Raw genomic sequence first — 19648 nt, 5'->3', positions numbered from 1 at the left:
TTGAGTCGACAAACAGATTCTTAATACTCGTCGATGCGCATTTAATATATTTCACGCTGTATAAGTCTACAGAGGACCTTTCTCCGCCCTGGTTATGCTCAGAAGCGCGCTTAAGTTTCTGGGCTCTGATTACATGGAAATTGGTGGGCTTTATATTTAAAGTCTAGTCTTTATAGCAGGCGTTCCTTCCCCTACTTCCTCAGATTTTTCGCCTTCCCAATTCCTTCCCCGTTTACGCCTGCGCCGGCTATATAGGATGTACTACTTACATCTTTAATCTTTAAGTAAACACAGAATCGCGTTTTGTTTCTTTTTCCTTGGCGAAATTGAAAAACAAAACAAAACAAAATGCGTGCGTGAATACGAGTTTCCAGATGAATGCCTCCATGAGCCGCCCTGCAGGGAATAATTATGGTATTTGTATTCATAAAAACAACCACCCTGTCCAAGATATTGAATACAACTACCACGGTTCCCTGCAAGGGCGTCTGATAGAGTGAATTTAAAACTTGTGTTTGCAGCCGACATAACGCGAGCTCTGATTTGCTAAATCTAGGAAATTGTTCTCCCGTCATACCCATGGACTGATAGCACGGCTACAGAAATAGTACAAAAAGCCATGTAAAAGACAACTTATTGGCCTTGAATGTTCCGGAGAAATCTTAAACCGCGGCCTTGCCATATTTGTCTCCCTATCGCTCGGCCAATAAGGCACTTTCTTGATATGTGTTGCGTTTTGTAGAGTTTGATTGAGACTCATCTTAAATTCCCAAATCAATTAAGGAGGGTCTGAATCCGCTCCCATATATATTTGTTAAACCTTGGCACAAAAATACTATTAACACCTAAATCACAATTCAATAATTAAATGATAAATGGAGGTCACCTGATTAATTTTTGAGTTTTTAAACCTAAGAACTAAAATGAAGGGTGTTTTTTACGGGCTTCAAAGTTGATACGGCAGTCTTTTCCTACACACAAAGAGCTGTAACCTATTTGCCAATAATTGGGCATTTTTTACGGTGTTGCATCAACTAAAAACGGAACCACTATGATATACGTGGGATTAACTCTATTATCCTTTAATCCATTCTTGTTCACGGTTAAATTTGTTCTAGACACTGCTTGAAATAAACGTCACTTTGATAATTACTCGGCTTACAGTGTCCTAAGTATTCTTAGCTATTCCTATGCCCATATTTTGTTTTTACATACAAATGACCTCCATTGAGAACCCCAGCTCGTACTAATCACTGTTAAATGAAAAGTAAGGTTTCAAAAACTCAAGTTTGTTGATTTCATTAGTAACTCTCTTTTTCTGTTCGTCTGTCCACTCTACTGAGTACCTGGTTTTAGATGGCTTAGAATATAGAATCTTTAACGTTGAGTTGACAAACTCGTCATAACACGTGACATGAAGATAGTCACATAATTTATGCAGAGTTTCCCTCGGCTTTGCTATCATGTCGCGGCTGTAAACATCAAGGATTGGATACTTGGACATCTCGTGAAGCTTTTGGACTGTCCGAACATGGTTGAAGTATTTTTGGATGCAGAAGTCTAAGGCCTTGGCATTGGGTACCTGGAAAAAGTGAAATAGGATATAGTTTGTCAGGTAAACACAAGTGAGCTTCTCACATTTGGGTGCAGGAAAAATACAAAAAGACAGTCTCCTTTCCGATTTATAAAACGTGAGAACCAGGTAGAAAATCCCCAGTTCGTACGTCGTCACAATAACAGTGAAATCTTCCTTACGTATACTCCGTTAACATGGTCACCTCTTTATTACGTACGGCCACTTTATTCTGGCCTGAGCATGCGTACAAAAGCTAAGTCCATTTGCTCCTTGTTTGAAAAGAAGCCAAAAGAAACAAACAAACAAACAAACAAATAAACAAACAAACATACAAAAGAAAAAAAAAACTTGTTTGGCTGTTGGCGTTGGCTATTCTGTCACAGCACTGTTGAGGCCAGTGCTGTGACAACGCTGTTACTAGCTGCTTGAAAGCGGCCGTTGTGATGAAGTTTACACTTAGTGCAGCTCGGTCCTAGCTATATAGTATAAAGTATAAAGGGGGGATAGGGGTAGGGGTAATGTAAAAACAAAAAATATATATATACAATTTTGAATTTACCAAACAAGCTATTCGATAATTGGCTTACTTTGTTTCTTGCTAGCTGATCTCGCACCCCTGGAGATTTTGTGCACATTGTAGCGATGTTGTCGAACGGGTTTCTGATAACATGAATCAGTTTAACTGGAACCACCACTGTTTTTTGTAGTTCTTGTAGGTCTTGAAGGCCTTCTCTTTTTCCCAGTATTCCAGCTGTTCCACCTCCTTTTTTGTCTCCAATTACCTACGTTTATAATAGGAGATAATTAACAATTATTCCATTAGCGCGCGTTGGATATGAGATTGGTAAATAGCCAACGGGGCCCTTAGGGCCAAGTTGGCTATAACCAATCTCATATCCAACAAGCCCGAAAGGAATAATTGTTTTATTAAATTCGGTGCGCTTGTATACTTGGAAATTATAGCTTAATTTTCTTGGATTTTAATTTTAATAAGCGGCCGGAAGTCGATGTGGCAAAAGCAACAAGCGGGAAATCACATGACATGCGCGCCGTTTGTAAATTTAGTTAAATGAAACATTTGAAAGCGAAGGAAGCGAATTTGCTGAATGAAATAACAATTAAGTAGAATTCAAGGAACGTCTATCAAATGTGGGAGATTGAATAAAGGAGAAGCTTTGAAAAGCGTTCAAATTCGAGTCATGAAGAAGAGCCGAATAACTGTGCACTTGCACATTGCCGTTGTAATAATGCTACGGAAAACTTTGATCGCCATGTGACACAGAAGTTGTGCCCAAATTATTCCCGACAATACCTCTCTCAGGATTCCCTTGCTTTGAAAGCCTTGGCATCTCGAGCTGTACGTGTGGAGCCCATTCTTGGTCAGATCCAGAGTCAGGGACAGAAACTGTTTGAGCGTCAGATTCATATTCAGAATCTCCGAGGCCACCCTGATGGATTTTCGTGGCTGGTAAAGAACCGGGCTTACTTCGGTTCAGGTCAAAACACTCATCTCCTTGAGGCGTTTTTCGCAAGAGCGCTAGCTGTCGTTGAATTGCTCGTCCTCTTGGCCAAACAAGAGACCGAGATAAAACTAGGTCGTCCTCTGTAGTTTTGCGGGATGTTTGCTCTTGACCGATCCGAGCTCGGTTAAGTCGAACAGTTTCCTCATCTGCTCATTGGAAATTGGTTTCTTATGGACTACGCTGGCAATAATGCCTGTTTTCCTGAGGCCTGATGGAAAACGGTTTGTGTTGCGGCGATGTGCGAGGGAAATGATCAATGGCGGTTCTTATAGATTTCGTGGATGCACTTTTGTAATAATTGCCATCTTCCCTCCTCGTAGACGTGTAACAACACTTTAGACAAACATTCAGTTCTTCTTTTGACATTTCTTATATCGGTTTGGAAAATTCTAGCTCTCGGATTGGTTCACTGGATCTCGGTTACCAGCCATTATACCTGCGTTTGACCTTATATGGAAATGAAAGCGGGAAATGTCACTCGGCATGAGCTTTTTCGCGTGAAGCGAAGTTTCGTCGACAAAAAAAATTGATGAAAAAAAGCACATTCGGTGAGCTATCTACACAGGAAATACAGAAAATTATGGACAATGCCGTCCCAGTAACAACAAAAAAGCCATAAAGTTCGAGATAAGATTTTTTTAACGGTACGTATACGTTAAGTTTCCTTTAAAGTTGCAAAATCAAACTATGACCGGCGAGATTTTACGCATTCATGAAGATTATGTCACAAAAACAATGTCTACCTTAACAGAATGGCTTGCTGGTCCTGGTGGCACCAAATTTTCGAAACCGATATAAGAAAGGTCAAAAGAAGGACTGAATGTTAAGTTGAAGTGTTTTTACTCGTCTGCGAGGAAGAAAGATGACACGTATTGCAAAAGTTCATTGATTAAATCCATTAGAGCCGCTGGTTGATCATTTCCTTTGCACGCCGCCGCACAACAAACCGTTTTCCATTATCTCTGATCAGGCAAATAAATTGTTAGAGCATATGCATTTGTAAAAGGCCGCAGGAAAACAGGGATAATTGCCGGCGTAGTCCATAAGAAACCAGTTTCCAATGAGCAGATGAGGAAACTGTTCGACTGAGTAAGCTTGGATGGGCCGAGAGCAAAAATCCCGCAAAGCTACAGAGGACGACCTAGTTTCATCTCAGTCTCTTTTTTGGCCGACCACAACGACAGAATCAACGACAGCTAGCGCCAACAATTCTGTCCTTGCGAAAAACACCTCAAGGAGTTGAGTGTTTTGAGCTGAACCGAAGCGAGCCCGGTTCTTGACCAGCCACGAAAAACCGGAGATTCTGAAGATGAATCTGACGCTAAGATAGTTTCTGTCCTTGACTCTAAATCTGGCCAACAATGAGCTCCACACATACAGCTCGAAATGCCAAGGCTGTCAAAGCAAGGGAATCCTGAAAGGGGTCTTGTCGAGATTAATTTTGGCACAACGTTTGTGTCACATTGCGATCAAAGTTTTCCGCGGCATTATTACAACGGCAATGTGCAAGTGCACAGTTATTCGGCTCTTCTCTATGACTCGAACGCTTTTCAAACTTTCTGACCAGGGTTATATCTACTTCATTTGATGGACTTTCCTTAAATTTTACGTGATTGTCATTTCATTCAGCAAATTCGCTTGCTTCGCTTTCAAATTTTTCATTCAACTACTTTTACAAACGCCGCGCACGTCATGTGGTTTCCCATTTGTTGTTGGTTTTGTCACATCGACTTCCGGTCGTTTTGTAAAATTAAAATCCAATAGAATTAAGCTATCTTTCCAAGAATACAAGAGCACCAAATTTAATAAAACAATTATTCCATTCGCGCTTGTTGGATATGAGATTGGTTATACCATCTCATATCCAACGCGCGCTCATGGAATAATTGTTAAATATTTGGGGTCATTTTTAATAAAACAATTTTTCCACTCGCGCTTCTTGGATATGAGATGATCATAGCCAACTCAACGCTAGGCGCCTCGTTGGCTATCTATCATCCCTTATAATCCATCAAATACTTTCGTGCGCATGTGATTGGTCCAAAACATCACTTGACCGAATATTCCCCAGCTATTCAAAACTGCGCATATTGCGAAAAATGTTTGAAAGATGATAAGCACAATAGCCGTCATTTGGCGCAAAACTCTGCTCGGATATTTGCCCTTGGACATTATCTGTTCATCCAAGCTCACAGTTTTCCTCGAGCTACGCTCTTGGAAAATTGTTCGCTTCTCGAAACAGCTAATGTCCGCGGACAAATATCCGAGCATATTTCCGCGCCAAATGGAGGCTGTTGTTTATATATCCAACGTGCGCTCGTGGAATAATTGTTAAAGAAAGCCCTTCTTTTTTTGGTTATATATTGTCATAACTCAATTTAAGGATAATTTCTTCTTGAAATTGATTACTTCTTGCTTCTTCAAGCTTCTTCTTCGATATTGCTTCTTTTAAATCATATCAGCCTTTCTTATCCCCATGTCCATGCATCATTTAACAAATTGACATCAATTTTTATTCATCTGTCCTTTAATGGATGCTAAATTGCTTCATAAAATTGTCTAAGAGGCAGCAGAACCACAGCCACAGCCACTTTGACAATATTATGGCCAAATTTATCATCAATAAGAGGGCAGACGCATAAAAAAACTGACATCTATTTGTTTTTTACAATAACAAGACCCCAAAATAGTCAAATGCCGGGAATAAATGAGGGGAAAAGACGCCGTAAACTTGCCGTAAACAAAGATAAGTTAATTTTATTCAAAATGACGCCAACATTGTCAATAGCTTTTCTCGCCTTTTGATTGCTACTTAAAAAAGTCCATAAAATCTCACTGGTGAAACGTTGGCAGTTTGACAGCTAAAATTTGAACTTGAAAGCTTGCATAAAGTAAAATTTTATCCGTCTGTAGTCTTATTGATGATAAAAATGAGTTAATCAGCGCGTGAGAAATTAGACAGTTATTGTAAATCAATCAATCAATCAATCAATCAATCAATCAATCTAGAAATGACGCTCTTAAGAGTCTTGAGGTTACCTGTAGCTAGTGGACAGCATATTGCTTCGGTTATATTGTTGTTGAGTCACACAGCCTCGTGTCATACAACCGATGTGCTCAATTCTTTATATATCCATAACAACCGTATTTTTATTCAAATGCTTTTCCAGTATCGACTTTTATTGTCCCAATAGGCAAAATGTATATTTTACTGGTCACCAGTTGTTGTTGTTGTTTTAATTTTTTTTAAGACTTTTTTTTTCTTTCATTGATTAGTTTTGAGCCATTTTCATGGTTTGATCAAGTCTTCTAAAAGTGAAGCCACTAAAACTATCCAAACTATTTAATTCTGCTAATTTTAGTTGAAAAATTGTAAAGGTAATAAAATGCATGCTCTATACCTTTACTTACCTTTATTTGATTTCTATATGTTCCTTGCCAGCTTCCCGGAATATAGTAGGAATAACCATGTCCTTTGTTTGGGGAACGGTTTCCTTGTATGGTTTGACTGTGCGAACGTGAGTGCAAGGCAGAAAAAATCCGGAGTCTTCGACTATACCTTTCCTCATTTGGGTCCTTATAAAAGCTTTTAAACTTTGCCAGGATATGGAGCTCATTTGCAATGATTATCTCTGGATGAGAGTCCAAAATGGCGGCTATAAGACTGTGGCCACTTCTTCCAAGACCAACAAACAACACGAATGTTTCAACGCTATCGTACAAAGAATGATGCTCCAGCTTCTGTTTCCCTTGAAAAAAAAAATAAGCAAATTAATGGACAGAAATAAATATTTGACCAATAAAATGAATGAATCATGTATATGAAATGCGAACAATTGAGGAATACGGCGTAAGGTGTAAAAGGAAGATTTTCGGGGGGAAACGATCTCCTTTACATATGGACAAACGCGTTCTTTTCTGTTAAAAACGTCTTCTTTATTACACCTGGTGTTCCATTACTTTCAACAGCTATTACACTTCTCAACTTAAGATTCTGCTCTCGTTCTTTTATACCGACCCGGTCGACACTTGTCAATCAAGCATCAAACTGACATCTAGGCTTGCATAAGAACTTACACAGCCCACGCATAACGGCACTACGCTTGCGCACGAGAAGCATTACCATATTTTCCTTCGACCGAATACCAGAGTCGAAATCTTTTTCATTTCACATTTTCTTTATGATTCCAATAGAGTCTGGCCAAAATAAAACAATGAGAGCAATATAAAAATTACAGCAATGATCTTTTCAGAATTGAATGAAAATATACGTTACAGCAATGTATAGACTCAACACTCAAATAAAGATTGTTGTGCAATCGTTGTCAAACAACAACTCAGGCTTACTTATTGAAGAAGAAAGGCGGCGTTACTGGTTACGCCTTTTCCACATTTTAATATTTAAGTAGTCGGTAGAACTTTTCAATAACAGGAATCCATACACATAGGTGCCATCGGTAGAAACGTACGTGTTGCCAAGTTCTTTTAATGAAACCGACTTACAGACGGTGTTCCGCGAGTAACACCTTTTCTTTTTAATTATCGTGTTACTAGGCGATGTCTAGTATGAGCTAAAATTGTCCATCTGAAACCTTCAATAAGAAGTAAGGTTAGCTGTGCTTTTACATCGAAGAAAATAAAACTTTACATTAATAACAAAACAATAAATAAATTATAAATTAAGAATAGATTATTCCAGTAAAAATGGTCAGGTACAACATATCTTAGCAATTTACCTGGTCATTACAATAAACCTAAATAAAGATAACCATTCCACTTCAAATAACACCAGCTACGAACCTTAATGAAAACGTTCTCATTTAGATAATTTTATTCCAAGCACATGCAAATGAAATGTTTACGGAGTTTGTCCATCAAGAATTTCCCAAAACAGTTTTCTTTAAAAATAATCAATTTTTCTTCTTTAACAAAGGACTAACTGACGCAAGAAACTTTGGCTCGTTGCAAGTGTAGTAAACATTTTTTTTTTTTTCAAAGAATGGAATATGGCCTCATACGTTTCAAAAAAGTACTGACGTTTGCACAAGCTGTTTGAAAGTGGTGTCCTGTAAGATATTTTTCTAGCTCGATGCCTTCTCTATACTTTAAATCGGGTGATGATCAGGCAATTTGTTAGCAATGACATCGGCAAAAATGCGTCCAGTTTTCTTTGAAAATTAAGGAATCCGAAGGCTATGCGCTTTTTCAGGAAAAACGCAAAAACCTAACTTGATTCTCAGGCTTGGATCCTGAGTGATTTTCCCGCCAGGGAAACCCGTAACTCCATGGCTCTCTTATGTAATCGTGGGTTGAAGAATAGTCCATGAATTAGCGGCAAACATCATTGTGCCGCTGGACTCTTCCGGTCGCGTTTAGTTCTGTCTCCTCTGCATGTTTTACTTAGACTCGTGCATAATAACAAAGGATCTTGTTTAGCCAGCGATAGGCCGCACGATTTTAATTCCATTGAGAAAGAATGGCATAGATAAACATGAAAGAGAGAGAAAATTATGGCGTGTACTAAAAGCATCACTAACACTGAAATACCAGTTTATGTTTCTTTTAAAACTTACCTAAATCATTTCGCTGGTCGATGGCAGAGAAATCGTTCCTGCTACGGGGCAACGTGAAATAATTCATCCAAAATAATGCGATCCCCAAACCTAGCAGGATGAGCCAAATTATGCTGTGACTAGTCAACTTCATTGTTAGCATCACATCCACTGGCCACTACGTGTAATAAGAAAGCGCAAATATAGCCATTAGTTTTCCGGTTTGTTTCAGTGTTTTCCTCGACGGGAAAAGGGAACGGTATTCGCATTCGTCAACAGGTCTATGATGTGTACGTCAATTTATTATGATAAGTAAAGATGTGCGGAGAAATAACATACGGTGATGAAGCAGCACTGTGAGAGTAAAATGTGTTGACTAGAAATGCTTCTAAATTCTCAAATAGAAATACAAATACAAATTTAAAAAAATACATGATCGTATCTTGCTAAGTTAAAGAGCGCAGGCCTCACCGTCAGGCTTTTGGGATGATTGTCCTTTGACTCTAATATCCGATCGGCCACACTTGCACTTACTTTTAGTTTTTAAGATGTATATCCTCTCGTATTATTGAAGACTATTTCCTCTTAGATAAAAAAAAAATGAAAATAAAAAATAAGCCAAAGAGAAAAACGCGGCGTGTGGTATATACAACAGCTAAAAAACGTGGCGATTCTGATCAAGTATAAATTGATTTGAAAGTAAGATGTCTTCAAATCGATGGATTTTTTTTCACTGTGATGTAAAATAGTCGAATAATGCGTATTTGACTGATGATACGTTGCCAAGCCAATCTTAACCTCTGCGTGCTGTTCATTTCCTTTCATAATATTACTCTCTATACTGAAGAATAAGCTACAAAGGATGCGATCAGTTTGCTTTACATAACTAGAGCAATTGCTTCAAAATTGTTAAAACTGCCTCCGTCGCTATGCGACTGGGATAATTTTGTGAAAATCTAGTTAATTATCCAATGTGTAAAGAGAGCCATGCTGCTATCTATTCGAGTAAAAGCTATGAATCCGTTCTTGACAAGAAATTACCGTGGGAAAGGGATCCATTTGTAATTTAAAATGTTAACTAAAGGAGTAAATGTCCACCGGCGCCGCTTTGAGTGTCAGAATACCTAAATTAAACTAACTAAATAAATAAATAAAAACCGTCGAAGGTTTGGTCCATGCGCATAGCCGAATATATCAAAACTTCGTTCATTTCCGCAAGTCCACGGAGGTAATATATCAAAGCTGCATGTCACCTTAAACCAACCACCAAATTGAAATATTGCGAGAGGAATACTGGTTCTGAACCATGAACGGTATGAAAGAACTGAACACAAAGCAACACTGACAGGAGCCCGAAGGCCACTGATATATATCAGAGGAACCCAGGAGTGTTGTATGTATGGATTTGGAAGGGCCGTACTCCGATTATGCGGATTGCCATTACAACTTGGTTATGAAGCTGGGAGGAGCCGCCGAAAACGTGATTGACGGTAGAGAAAAATGCATTTGTCGGTTGAGCTCTAAAATTTAAAGTCAACAAGTTATTGAAAGGCGCAGTGAAGATATGAATCACTTTCACTGCTCGTGGGCAATTTATATGTGACATGAATTTAACGTTTTGAAAGCTCAAATGCAAAACGTTCTCCTGTAAGATGGATAAGTTCTTGGTGAAGGTTTGAACTTTCCAACAATGTTTGAGTCCTCTAACACGTTTCTTTTCTCGAAATAATAAATAATAAATGGATAAAATAAATGAAATTAAAAACCTTCATGATATTAATTTAGCTGTTTTAGACACAAAAACGAAACCAAAACTCATTCGCACTTTCACCCAAGGAAAACGAAAACCGTCAGAATTGTGAAAGTAAAGGAATTTGCATTACTTTCTAAACTTTTCACCGAATAACAAAAGTACCTATATTACCGCGAAAAAGCATTACATATAAAGTAGATTTATTCTCAGCCTGTGTTGTGATGGGTCTGTCCAACGCGATATCCCAAAGGATTCGAAGTAAATCCAGAATTTCTGCTTTCTAGTGGGATAAACCATTTCCATTCTATGAAACCTTGCGAGAATGAAGCAATAAATCAACAAGCGTGCTCCTTAGTTCTTTTTGAAAAAGAGTGATGTTCCGAGCCGAAATTACTGATCGGCGCAAGCGCTTATGTGATTGTTTGGGGTAAAGAACACAGAGTCAACTTGAAATCGGAAACGGGGCTCTGATGCAGACGAGTGAGTTGAGCTCAAAAGCCCTTGAGCTTGGCTCAAAGCCCTTGCCGAGCTCAGACACTGCATTGGCATTGAGTGCTCGGCAACTTTGTTACCCGTGGCAGATATCATGCCGTGGCAGATATCATTGGCTGCAGGTCAGTCACGACGTGCAGCATGTGGTGTGCGGCTGCACCACAAGCAGGTAGAAGACTCAAATACTGTGAAGCTGAGAGCCCTTGCTGTTTGAAGGGGTGACGACGAGTTCTGGATTTAACATCACTGGGTGTGATCTTGTGTGCTACGTCAGGTGCGTCCTCATTTATGGCGCTGGGGTGTGACCAGGTGAGCTGATTCCTCAAGCTGTTGTTTACTGATAGCTGATTCAGTTTTCAGGCCAGCTTCAAAGTCACGAGTCTTACTAATGACTTGTTAGGTTAGGGAAGGCAGATTCTCCCGAGAAATGAGGTAGCTCAGAAAGTGCTTGAAGGTGTCAATGGGGCCCGTTACAAAAATTTCTCTGTAGCCGGTCATTGACTGTTGATGGAAAGTTACATATCTGATACTCTAGTCGCACAACTGTTTGTTGCTGTTGAATACTCATCCCTGGGTCCGGTTTTAAAATGCGAAGGAAATTATGAGTACACTGTATGATGGGTTGCTCGCCAAGACAGTGGCTAGGGAGTTTAGCTAACCATTTGGTGGGACGTGGTTTATCCACATTCAACCTGAGGGAAAGCTCTTCCAAGGAACGCCATGGCTTTAGATTGTTTCGCTCTCAATATCTTCAGTAGAATCATCGTAGTCCTCCATAATGCAATATTCTGAAGTTAGCAAGGAAAAACTTGAAGGCTCGTCAGGGATCCTCCGGGCTGGCATCCAAGGTCGAAGAGGGAGTCGATCAGGTTTGTAACGTTGGAGAGTCGATCGCTGAGGTAGTAGCGCTGGAAAAGAGTCGAAACAAAATCAGTGAAGAACGACCAGACTGCATCGATGAAGATTTTAGTTCCAATCATGGTGCACAGCAAACAGAATACCCGCCCACGAGCCGAAGTCTGAAGCAATGATAATATCTAGGCCGAGCTTTTTTGAGAAATTAGCAGTTTTTAAACAAATCAAATTTTTACCCCAGCCTACTTTGGAATCCATCTATTTTAATATTCAATAGTTCTTAGTGTTGAGTACAATATTGTTGCTTTGCTCTGTTGCTCTGTTGCTGTTTCTGCTTTCCTTGCCAGGTGGTCCATGAACTTCCTTCCGTAGCGCTTGATATCTCTTTGTATTTCCCGATTGATCTCATCATACTACCTCTGTGCTTTCTTTAAGGCTACTCTTGTTCTGCTGTTATTAATCGTGGCCTTGTGCTTCTTCTTGGTTTCAATATTTCCCAGGGTTTCTATGATGACCCATTCTTTGTGCTGCTGGTTTTGTTTTTGGTCAAGGATCCCTTTAGGCGCGTCCATCCAGGCCTGCTTCTGCTCTGTTCATGTCTTCCATACTTTGTTGCTGTTCTTCATCGTGTAGACCTGCAAGGACCTGGTAGCTTTTGCTGAGTGCGATAAGAAAGTCTGTGAGGTTAAGTAGACCTTTGATGTTGTATGTTGATGCTGTTTTTGAGTCGTTGGCATTTTATTTTCTAGGTTTCAAGCTCCGCGTGGCCACAACTACGGGATGCTCTGAGCCACAACTTCCCCTATTTGAGAGTGTGTCCATTGGAAAACCAAGCAAGAGGTGATACAGCTCAAACACCGATTTCGCTCAAACTTGGCACAAATGTTTGGTTTGGTGAGTAAATGACTGTGGCAAAAAGTAAGTCAAAATCTTTTATTCCCCTCAAGTTACGAGGACCCCTTGCAAAAATGGCCATTTGACACTAATTTATGCATTTAGCATAAATTCGCAGCTAATTAAAATGATTTCCGCACAACATTCGAGCGATAATGGCAAAATTAAGGTACCAAAAAATCCTCATGGCATGGTAATATTTTGAATACAGTTAAGAAGAATTTATCGAGACTTAAGCTCTCAAGCTGGCCCCGCGAGAGAAAATTGAACTTGAAGTTATCACATATATGCATTTCACTTAAAACAGACGTTTTGCGTTATATTTAAATCAAAAACACAATAACACACGCTTTAAGCATTCTCACGAGGTTGACATTAACTTTCACGAGAATTTTTGAGAATTTAATCGCGGGGTCACTGAGAGAAATGAACTAAAGTGAGTAGTTTTAGATAGCGTTCCAAAAGTTGCCGTGCTGTGAGTAGATTTGTAGTAAATAATTTTTACACTCATCGCTCGAACTTTGAGAGGAATCCGTCTTAATTACCAGTCTTTGGTTCAGTATTTCAACTACAAGAAAAGCCATTTGAACTGGCGTACTGTTTACACAGGACTTTACGGTTTATGAACATTTCGTGGACATCCACGAAAACACAAAGAGCCATTATTATTACTATTTTTTGTCTTAACCCAACACTAGCTGAGCATTTTTCTATCGATTACGAGTAAAAACTCGGCGAAAGGAGGCATGCGGCCTTCAGTACGGGACTCTAATTTACTTCTGGTAGTCAAGGAAGGACGCTTGATAGAGAAGAGCGCTTTTTACAGACGCTTGTTTCTCTTTGAACATATATATCTCTGCTTGGTGATACAATCTAATGAAAAACAATAGCTAGACATCCTTTGAGTAAAGAGTTGTAACAACATGGGTTCCGATAGTCATAAGGTTCAATATAGCTTCAGGTAAGGAAGCAGACTTCATATTTAGTTCGTAGGTTTATTCTATTCTTATATACTCTGCTATAAGTTGGCTACCCTTCCAAATTGCGAAAATAAGATTTCAAAGTAAGGGTAAAAGAAAGAAAATAATCATAATGTATATTGTTACGTTATCATTCAAACGACAGAAAAGATACACTGTGAAACTCTTCTTCGAACTCAACTTCTTTATTTAGCGATACGCAGTGAAATCCTAGTTACAGAGAAGCAACTTCTAAACAATGCAATCTACCATCAAACTAACTTACGCCTACTGCTACAATTTCAGTCACCACTGACACAAATTCAGAAAACGTCGTTGTCTCCAAAGAAATCTCCTCTCGATCCACTCGACTTTAAATGAAGTTCCTTAATAGCTCTCTACGATTCCAGATCTCTTGGTATAGCTACTCCAGTTGGTCTCTGCCGACAACAACAACCCACGCTAGTTAGCTGAGTCCTTATATACAATAAGTTAATATCCTAGAACATTCTTGGAGCTTCTAACACAACTAGTTATGTTCAGTAGCATTACATCGTAATTAGCGCATTTAGTAGAATGTTCAAAACCGTTTCATAGTCTGACAGTAGAAGATTTTGTCATAGTCCGGCGACATAGCTCTTGAATTGTGCGATTTTTGATACAGTCAAGCACCAAACTTTGTAGGAAAATGTACATTCCCTTATTGATCAATTCCTGATATAGTGCCAAGCTCAATTTTCTAATTCCATATAGTTAGCGATAATTAGAGTTTTATTCATTAGACCCTCCGCGAAGTTATTGTTCAGGTTGTTTTTCGAGAATTGATTCACGTTTTTACCTTACGTTTTTATGTTTTTAATGCACGTATCACTGGAATAGCTATTTTTTCTCCTTATTTTAACTTCAAGTACAGGTAAGTTTCCCGCTAATAGTAGAGAGCTTAAGCATTGGACGTTTTTGATGTCACCGACATCAGAATACCGGGGAAGACTGGATCGACAAAGGCGTTTTCGGCGCGAAATTTTTGACTTAAGCTGGACACCCGCGTCACCCCGAACGTGATAGCTTTCTGTCGGAGGTCCTCCTCGAGTTTTTCTACCTCGAGATACTCTTCTATTAGCTGATCCAGTTCTGAAAAAGATGGGCTTGTTCCACTTGCTTTTGCTTCCCTCTTCATTCTTATTGAATACTTCTCTGCCAACAAAACGTACCGATCTTGCACTGATCGTTTTGTCATTGAATCCTTAAATAACGGATCTTTTAATCCACTTAGCGCCTCTCCGATCGACAGCCATATTTGTGCTCGGTTGCTCGTTTTCTTCTTTGCTTTAAACGGATTCTGCACTCTGACTTCTTTCATTAGTGCTATGTCGTGCTGTTCAGACCATTCCATGGGCCCACTACATGAAAAGAAAAAATAGAAGCGAGTGTTTACTATAGGTAGTAGCTGTATAAAATAATCGGTCATATTTAAACACTTAAAATAAACTTATATAATGGCGTGAAAATTCATGCACTTTCTTGACCGTGGAACATGGCAACGGCATAAAACTCTCGACAAGAAAGAAAACGACTAACGGCAAAAACAAACACAAAGCAAGATAAACTAAACGGCCACATACAAAAACCAATTCACAGTAAAACAAAATCAAGTAACAGAACCCGAGGCAACTTGGACCAAACGCACAGTAAGACACATTTTGTCCTATTTCACGGAATTTTCTACGGTGAAAAGTATTTTAAAAAGTCATTGTTTAAGTACCTCTAGAACACTACTTCTTATGAAGCATACACAGAGCAAAACAACAGGCACGGCAAACATCCCGCTTTCACGTCTGCGACCTCAAGTCAAACACCTTTGCACATGCGTACTGACTGCGAAGCCCAAATTCAAACTTCCGGTTGACGTCCGTGAATGAAAAACGTCCGATGCTTAAGCTCTCTAGAATCAAATGAATGAAGGCCTTAATTTGCGTAAGTCTGCATTTTCTCCGTAGTATTGCTGAAATGTAGAGAAAGGGCAAGGCTTGCTGCCCTTTCTCTACATTTCAGCAACACTTTCTCTTGGTTCGGATGGCAGGAGCGGCATCTCATTCTAACTTGTGTCTGCAATTGGATGCAAATAGGTAAAGAAACCATTGTTAGAAAGATAAAATGGCGAGCTTGAACATGTAAAGGAAGAAATTGGTTGATTTGGGAAAATTTGAAGGAGACAATGGAATTGCTCGGACATTTGAAATTCAACGTGTCACTTGGCATAAATCTCGTCGAATTCGACAGAACCAAACATAACCAATATGGATCACATATCTAAAAGGAAACTGTCGCGGCCAAAGAAGCAGCAAACGTACAGGAAGTATTTTCCAGACAGCAAAAATGTTCCAGTATGTTTCTTTTGGAAGGAACCGACCACTGAGGTCGATTGAAGAGAGGCGTGTACAATGGTTGTTGACTCCGATCCTGCGGCTGATCTGTTGATCACGAGTTTTGCCATTTGAATCTAATATCTACGCTAAGTACAATTGACATGATTGTCCTTGAAGCCAAATATCATCTGAGCCGTCTCAGCGCTGGTCAACCGCGCGCGACGACATAACAATAGGAAAGTCATCAGAAAAAAGAAAAACGTAAATGCCACTCTATTACTGTAGTTTAGTTGATTTCCCACAAACAAAATTCTAAACTGCGACAGTCTCGAACTACCCTTTTTTAAGCTCTTGGACTCGAGAAAGGAGTTTTGCAAAAGGCATGGCGGCAGAAAAGCAAGAGATACATTTGTACACTCTACGCGTGTTATGGACTGCTGACACCCAAGTTAAAGAGGTATTGTTAGTGTTTCACGAAGAGATAGGATGAATAGTGTTTTCACGCTTCCTTTGCGGAAAACAATGGCAATATGGTGAATTTAGAACGTAGAGCTAGCATAGCACGTAAGGAAAGGCGCAATAGATCATTCATAGCCACAGGAACTTTTTCTCAGAACTGCCAAAAGGAATAAAAATAATTACCCAGACTTTGCTGGCATCGGTAACCACGATCCCTGCGAGACAAACGCTAACCTGTACTTCCAGTCATGACGCCCACCCGTAAATCCGAAGAATACACTCGGCATGTCAAAGGTCAAGGGAGGCCTTTACCAGTATGTATAAGCTGCATGCTGCACGGAAATGTACTTAAGAAAGAAAGTGTTGACAAACTGCATGCTCTTGGCATGTTGATAGCCAAGCGCAACAGTGCTATGCTTGTCATATTTCGTGTGTGTGATGGCAATACATTCGTGACGAAGTCTATTCTGATACGGAAAATTTAAGAATACCTGAAAAATATGTAGGTTTTATTGTAGATAATGGTCTACCTAACTGGAGGCCCATCGCGAAGACGCAGAGCGTTCTTTTATTTTCAACGAACGTGGGATTCTAATTTTGATGGTTACCACTGCAAATCCTTCCCCTTCCCTGCCCCCTCCCCCCCTGATAGGTTCATTTTCATGTAAATCAAATTCGTTTTCATATGAAAGGTTTTAAACGAGGGCTTATTTTTAAAACAGAGGTACAAAAAAGTTCGGAAATAATAAAATAATTAAAATAACCTAAAAGTACAATGTGCAGTTAACTGGTGTCCGTAAATTCAAATGAGATTTAAGTTCGATCAAGAGACTTTTTACGATAACTGCAGAAATTCTCGCGCGCACATTGGCTAATTTTTATTGTCAATAAGCGGACACACACATGAATATATAATCTATGCGATGCGTCAACGAGTGAGAGCGGACAATTTAACAATTTGTTATCGTAAAAAGCAAATTGATGTCAGTTTTTAATGCGTCTGTCCTGTTATTGACAATGAATTTCGTCATAATATTGTCAAAGTAGTCACAGCTTCTTTGACAATGTTATAACGAAATTCATGATTAATAACAGGACAGACGCATGAAAAACTGACGTCAATTTGTTAAATATATAACCATAGTCTCTTGGTTCGATACACTTCCGGTCAGAACATCATCACTGTTACGACCTAGCAATATTTAAAGTATTAGAAGAAGGAACTCTTGCAGGCAAATTTTTTTGCCATGAATAATGATATTTCACATTTCGGTTGCTGAAAAGAGTATTGGACTGTAAGTGTCACACTTGGGTCTCGAGTTTTCCCTCTGCTTACTAAAATTCTTGTTGAGAAATGTCTTTCATCTTTTCTTGGGTGTTTCCAAATCTAATATGGCTAAGTAAACAGCTTAAGATCATTATGACATCTCATGCGACTCTTTTGAACGGTTGCAATGCGAATGGCCTTTTAAACAATGATTCGCCGAAGTGAATTTTGGTAAATAGTTTCCGAGACAAAGTAAAGTATTATCCGTTTTAACTGATTCTTCGGGTTCCTAAGTACAGAATTTTTTCCTGCAATTTACGCGTACAGTTCTGCTTCCTGGAAAAACTCTGAGAATTAGATATTCACCAATATAAACCGTGGCTGGCTTTACGTTAAAAAATAAAAATACAAAATACAATACTGGTTTAATGTGAATATAGGCTTAGCTATGGTGGTGCACTACAAAAGTTTACTAGCTAGTTTACAGGTATATCACTAGAAAAGAAATATTAAACTATATTGAATATGGAGTGACAAAAATTGGCTAAAATAAGCTAAAATATTGTAAAAGGAAAAAAAAAACAGTGAAAACTTCCTTTACATATGTACAAGCCTAAGATTAATTAATAAATCGACAGAATAATTAACTTATATACACCGCACTATGTCCATCTAGGTCCTGTCAGATCTTGTTTTTTAATACTATTTTTAAAAGCCTTGTATGTTTTAATAGTTCTTGGAGAGTCCGGCAGAGAGTTCCAAGGTTTTGGCCGATTTCAGGCCCTACGTAGTGTGGTATTGGCCCTAGGCAGTTTTAAGAGGTCATTTCCTCTGATATCATATTTGTTTTTTTCTGAGGTTTGAGGTGAGAAATTAATACTCGACAAGTTCTGCTTAATATTCGAGCATGACGTTTTCATAAGGATTATTTTTTCTAATTTAGCTCCAATATTTTTATCATCCAAGCGCAGTCTCATTTGAGATATCCAATGCTTATTTGTTTAAATCGGCAGGTGTTTCAAACTGCATGAGAAATTCAGTCCTTATATGGAAGAGAAAGTGCTATCGTGGACCGGTTTTCATAGCAGTAATGTACTCTCTGGTGTTATCAACCTGTTAAAGTTCTCACTTTTCGGTAAGATTTGTGGAAAAAAGGTAAATTAAAAAAAAAACAACAACACTCAGTCCTGTTTTCTTCCTCACGTTTTGAGGCACGCACTTATCTTATTTTTGCCCATTTTCTCCATTAGCATTGATTTCGTCCATTACGCCCATGTTAATGTAAATGTAAATGCAAATTTAATGTCAAACACAAGGAGTGCTTGCACAATCGCCCGAGTCAGGGGCTCATGATAAAGTTATCAACCTGTTAAAGTTCTCACTTTTCGGTAAGATCAGTGAAAAAAAAAGTAAATTTTAAAAAAAACACTCTTAGTCCTGTTTTCTTCCTCTCGCCCTCAAGCCTCTTCGCCCATAAGTTGAGGTCGTTTACAATTAGCCAATCAGAAAGCTATACAAACACATTGACACGAGGTTGAGTACTAATATCATCTAATGCAGTTGTTGATAAACTTTAATACCATCGAACAAGCGCTGTCTATCTACATCACGTTTAATCAATTAATATTTGACAAACTTTTTTATCTTTTTTTAAACTTTTTTTTATTACTTTACAATGCTTACAATACAATATGGACACTACTTACAAGCTACAGCTACTTACAACTGGACACGATATAAGCCCGGATATTAATTAACAAATGCTAATATCGCTTACTAGCGAAGCACTATTACCCATTACTTGAAATATCGTAACCTAACTTACAACACCAAGTGAACTTAATAAACAGCCAATAGAGCGGTTTTCAATTGAGTGTCGACCTAAGACCAAAACCACAGTAATAACTCTGGCCAATCACAAAGGACACAGACAATCCAACGGACCAATCAAA

At 38.9% G+C, this 19648-nt stretch overlaps 1 protein-coding gene across 1 annotated transcript; it reads right to left on the bottom strand.

Annotated features, from left to right (window-relative positions):
- Positions 1 to 1763: 1763 nt before the first annotated feature.
- On the bottom strand, positions 1764 to 6858 carry LOC145501615 (uncharacterized; the record flags this gene model as incomplete). The annotated part of the gene is made up of 2 exons (XM_081481049.1): positions 1764 to 2358; positions 6511 to 6858. Coding segments are annotated over 2 exons (654 nt in total), but the record flags the coding sequence as incomplete, so codon positions are not given.
- Between the last annotated feature and the right edge of the window lie 12790 nt (positions 6859 to 19648).

The sequence above is a fragment of the Orbicella franksi genome, chromosome 10 (assembly GCF_964199315.1).
Source record: "Orbicella franksi chromosome 10, jaOrbFran1.1, whole genome shotgun sequence".
In the NCBI taxonomy this organism is placed as follows: domain Eukaryota; kingdom Metazoa; phylum Cnidaria; class Anthozoa; order Scleractinia; family Merulinidae; genus Orbicella; species Orbicella franksi.
This window is presented reverse-complemented; position numbering and strand designations above follow the sequence as displayed.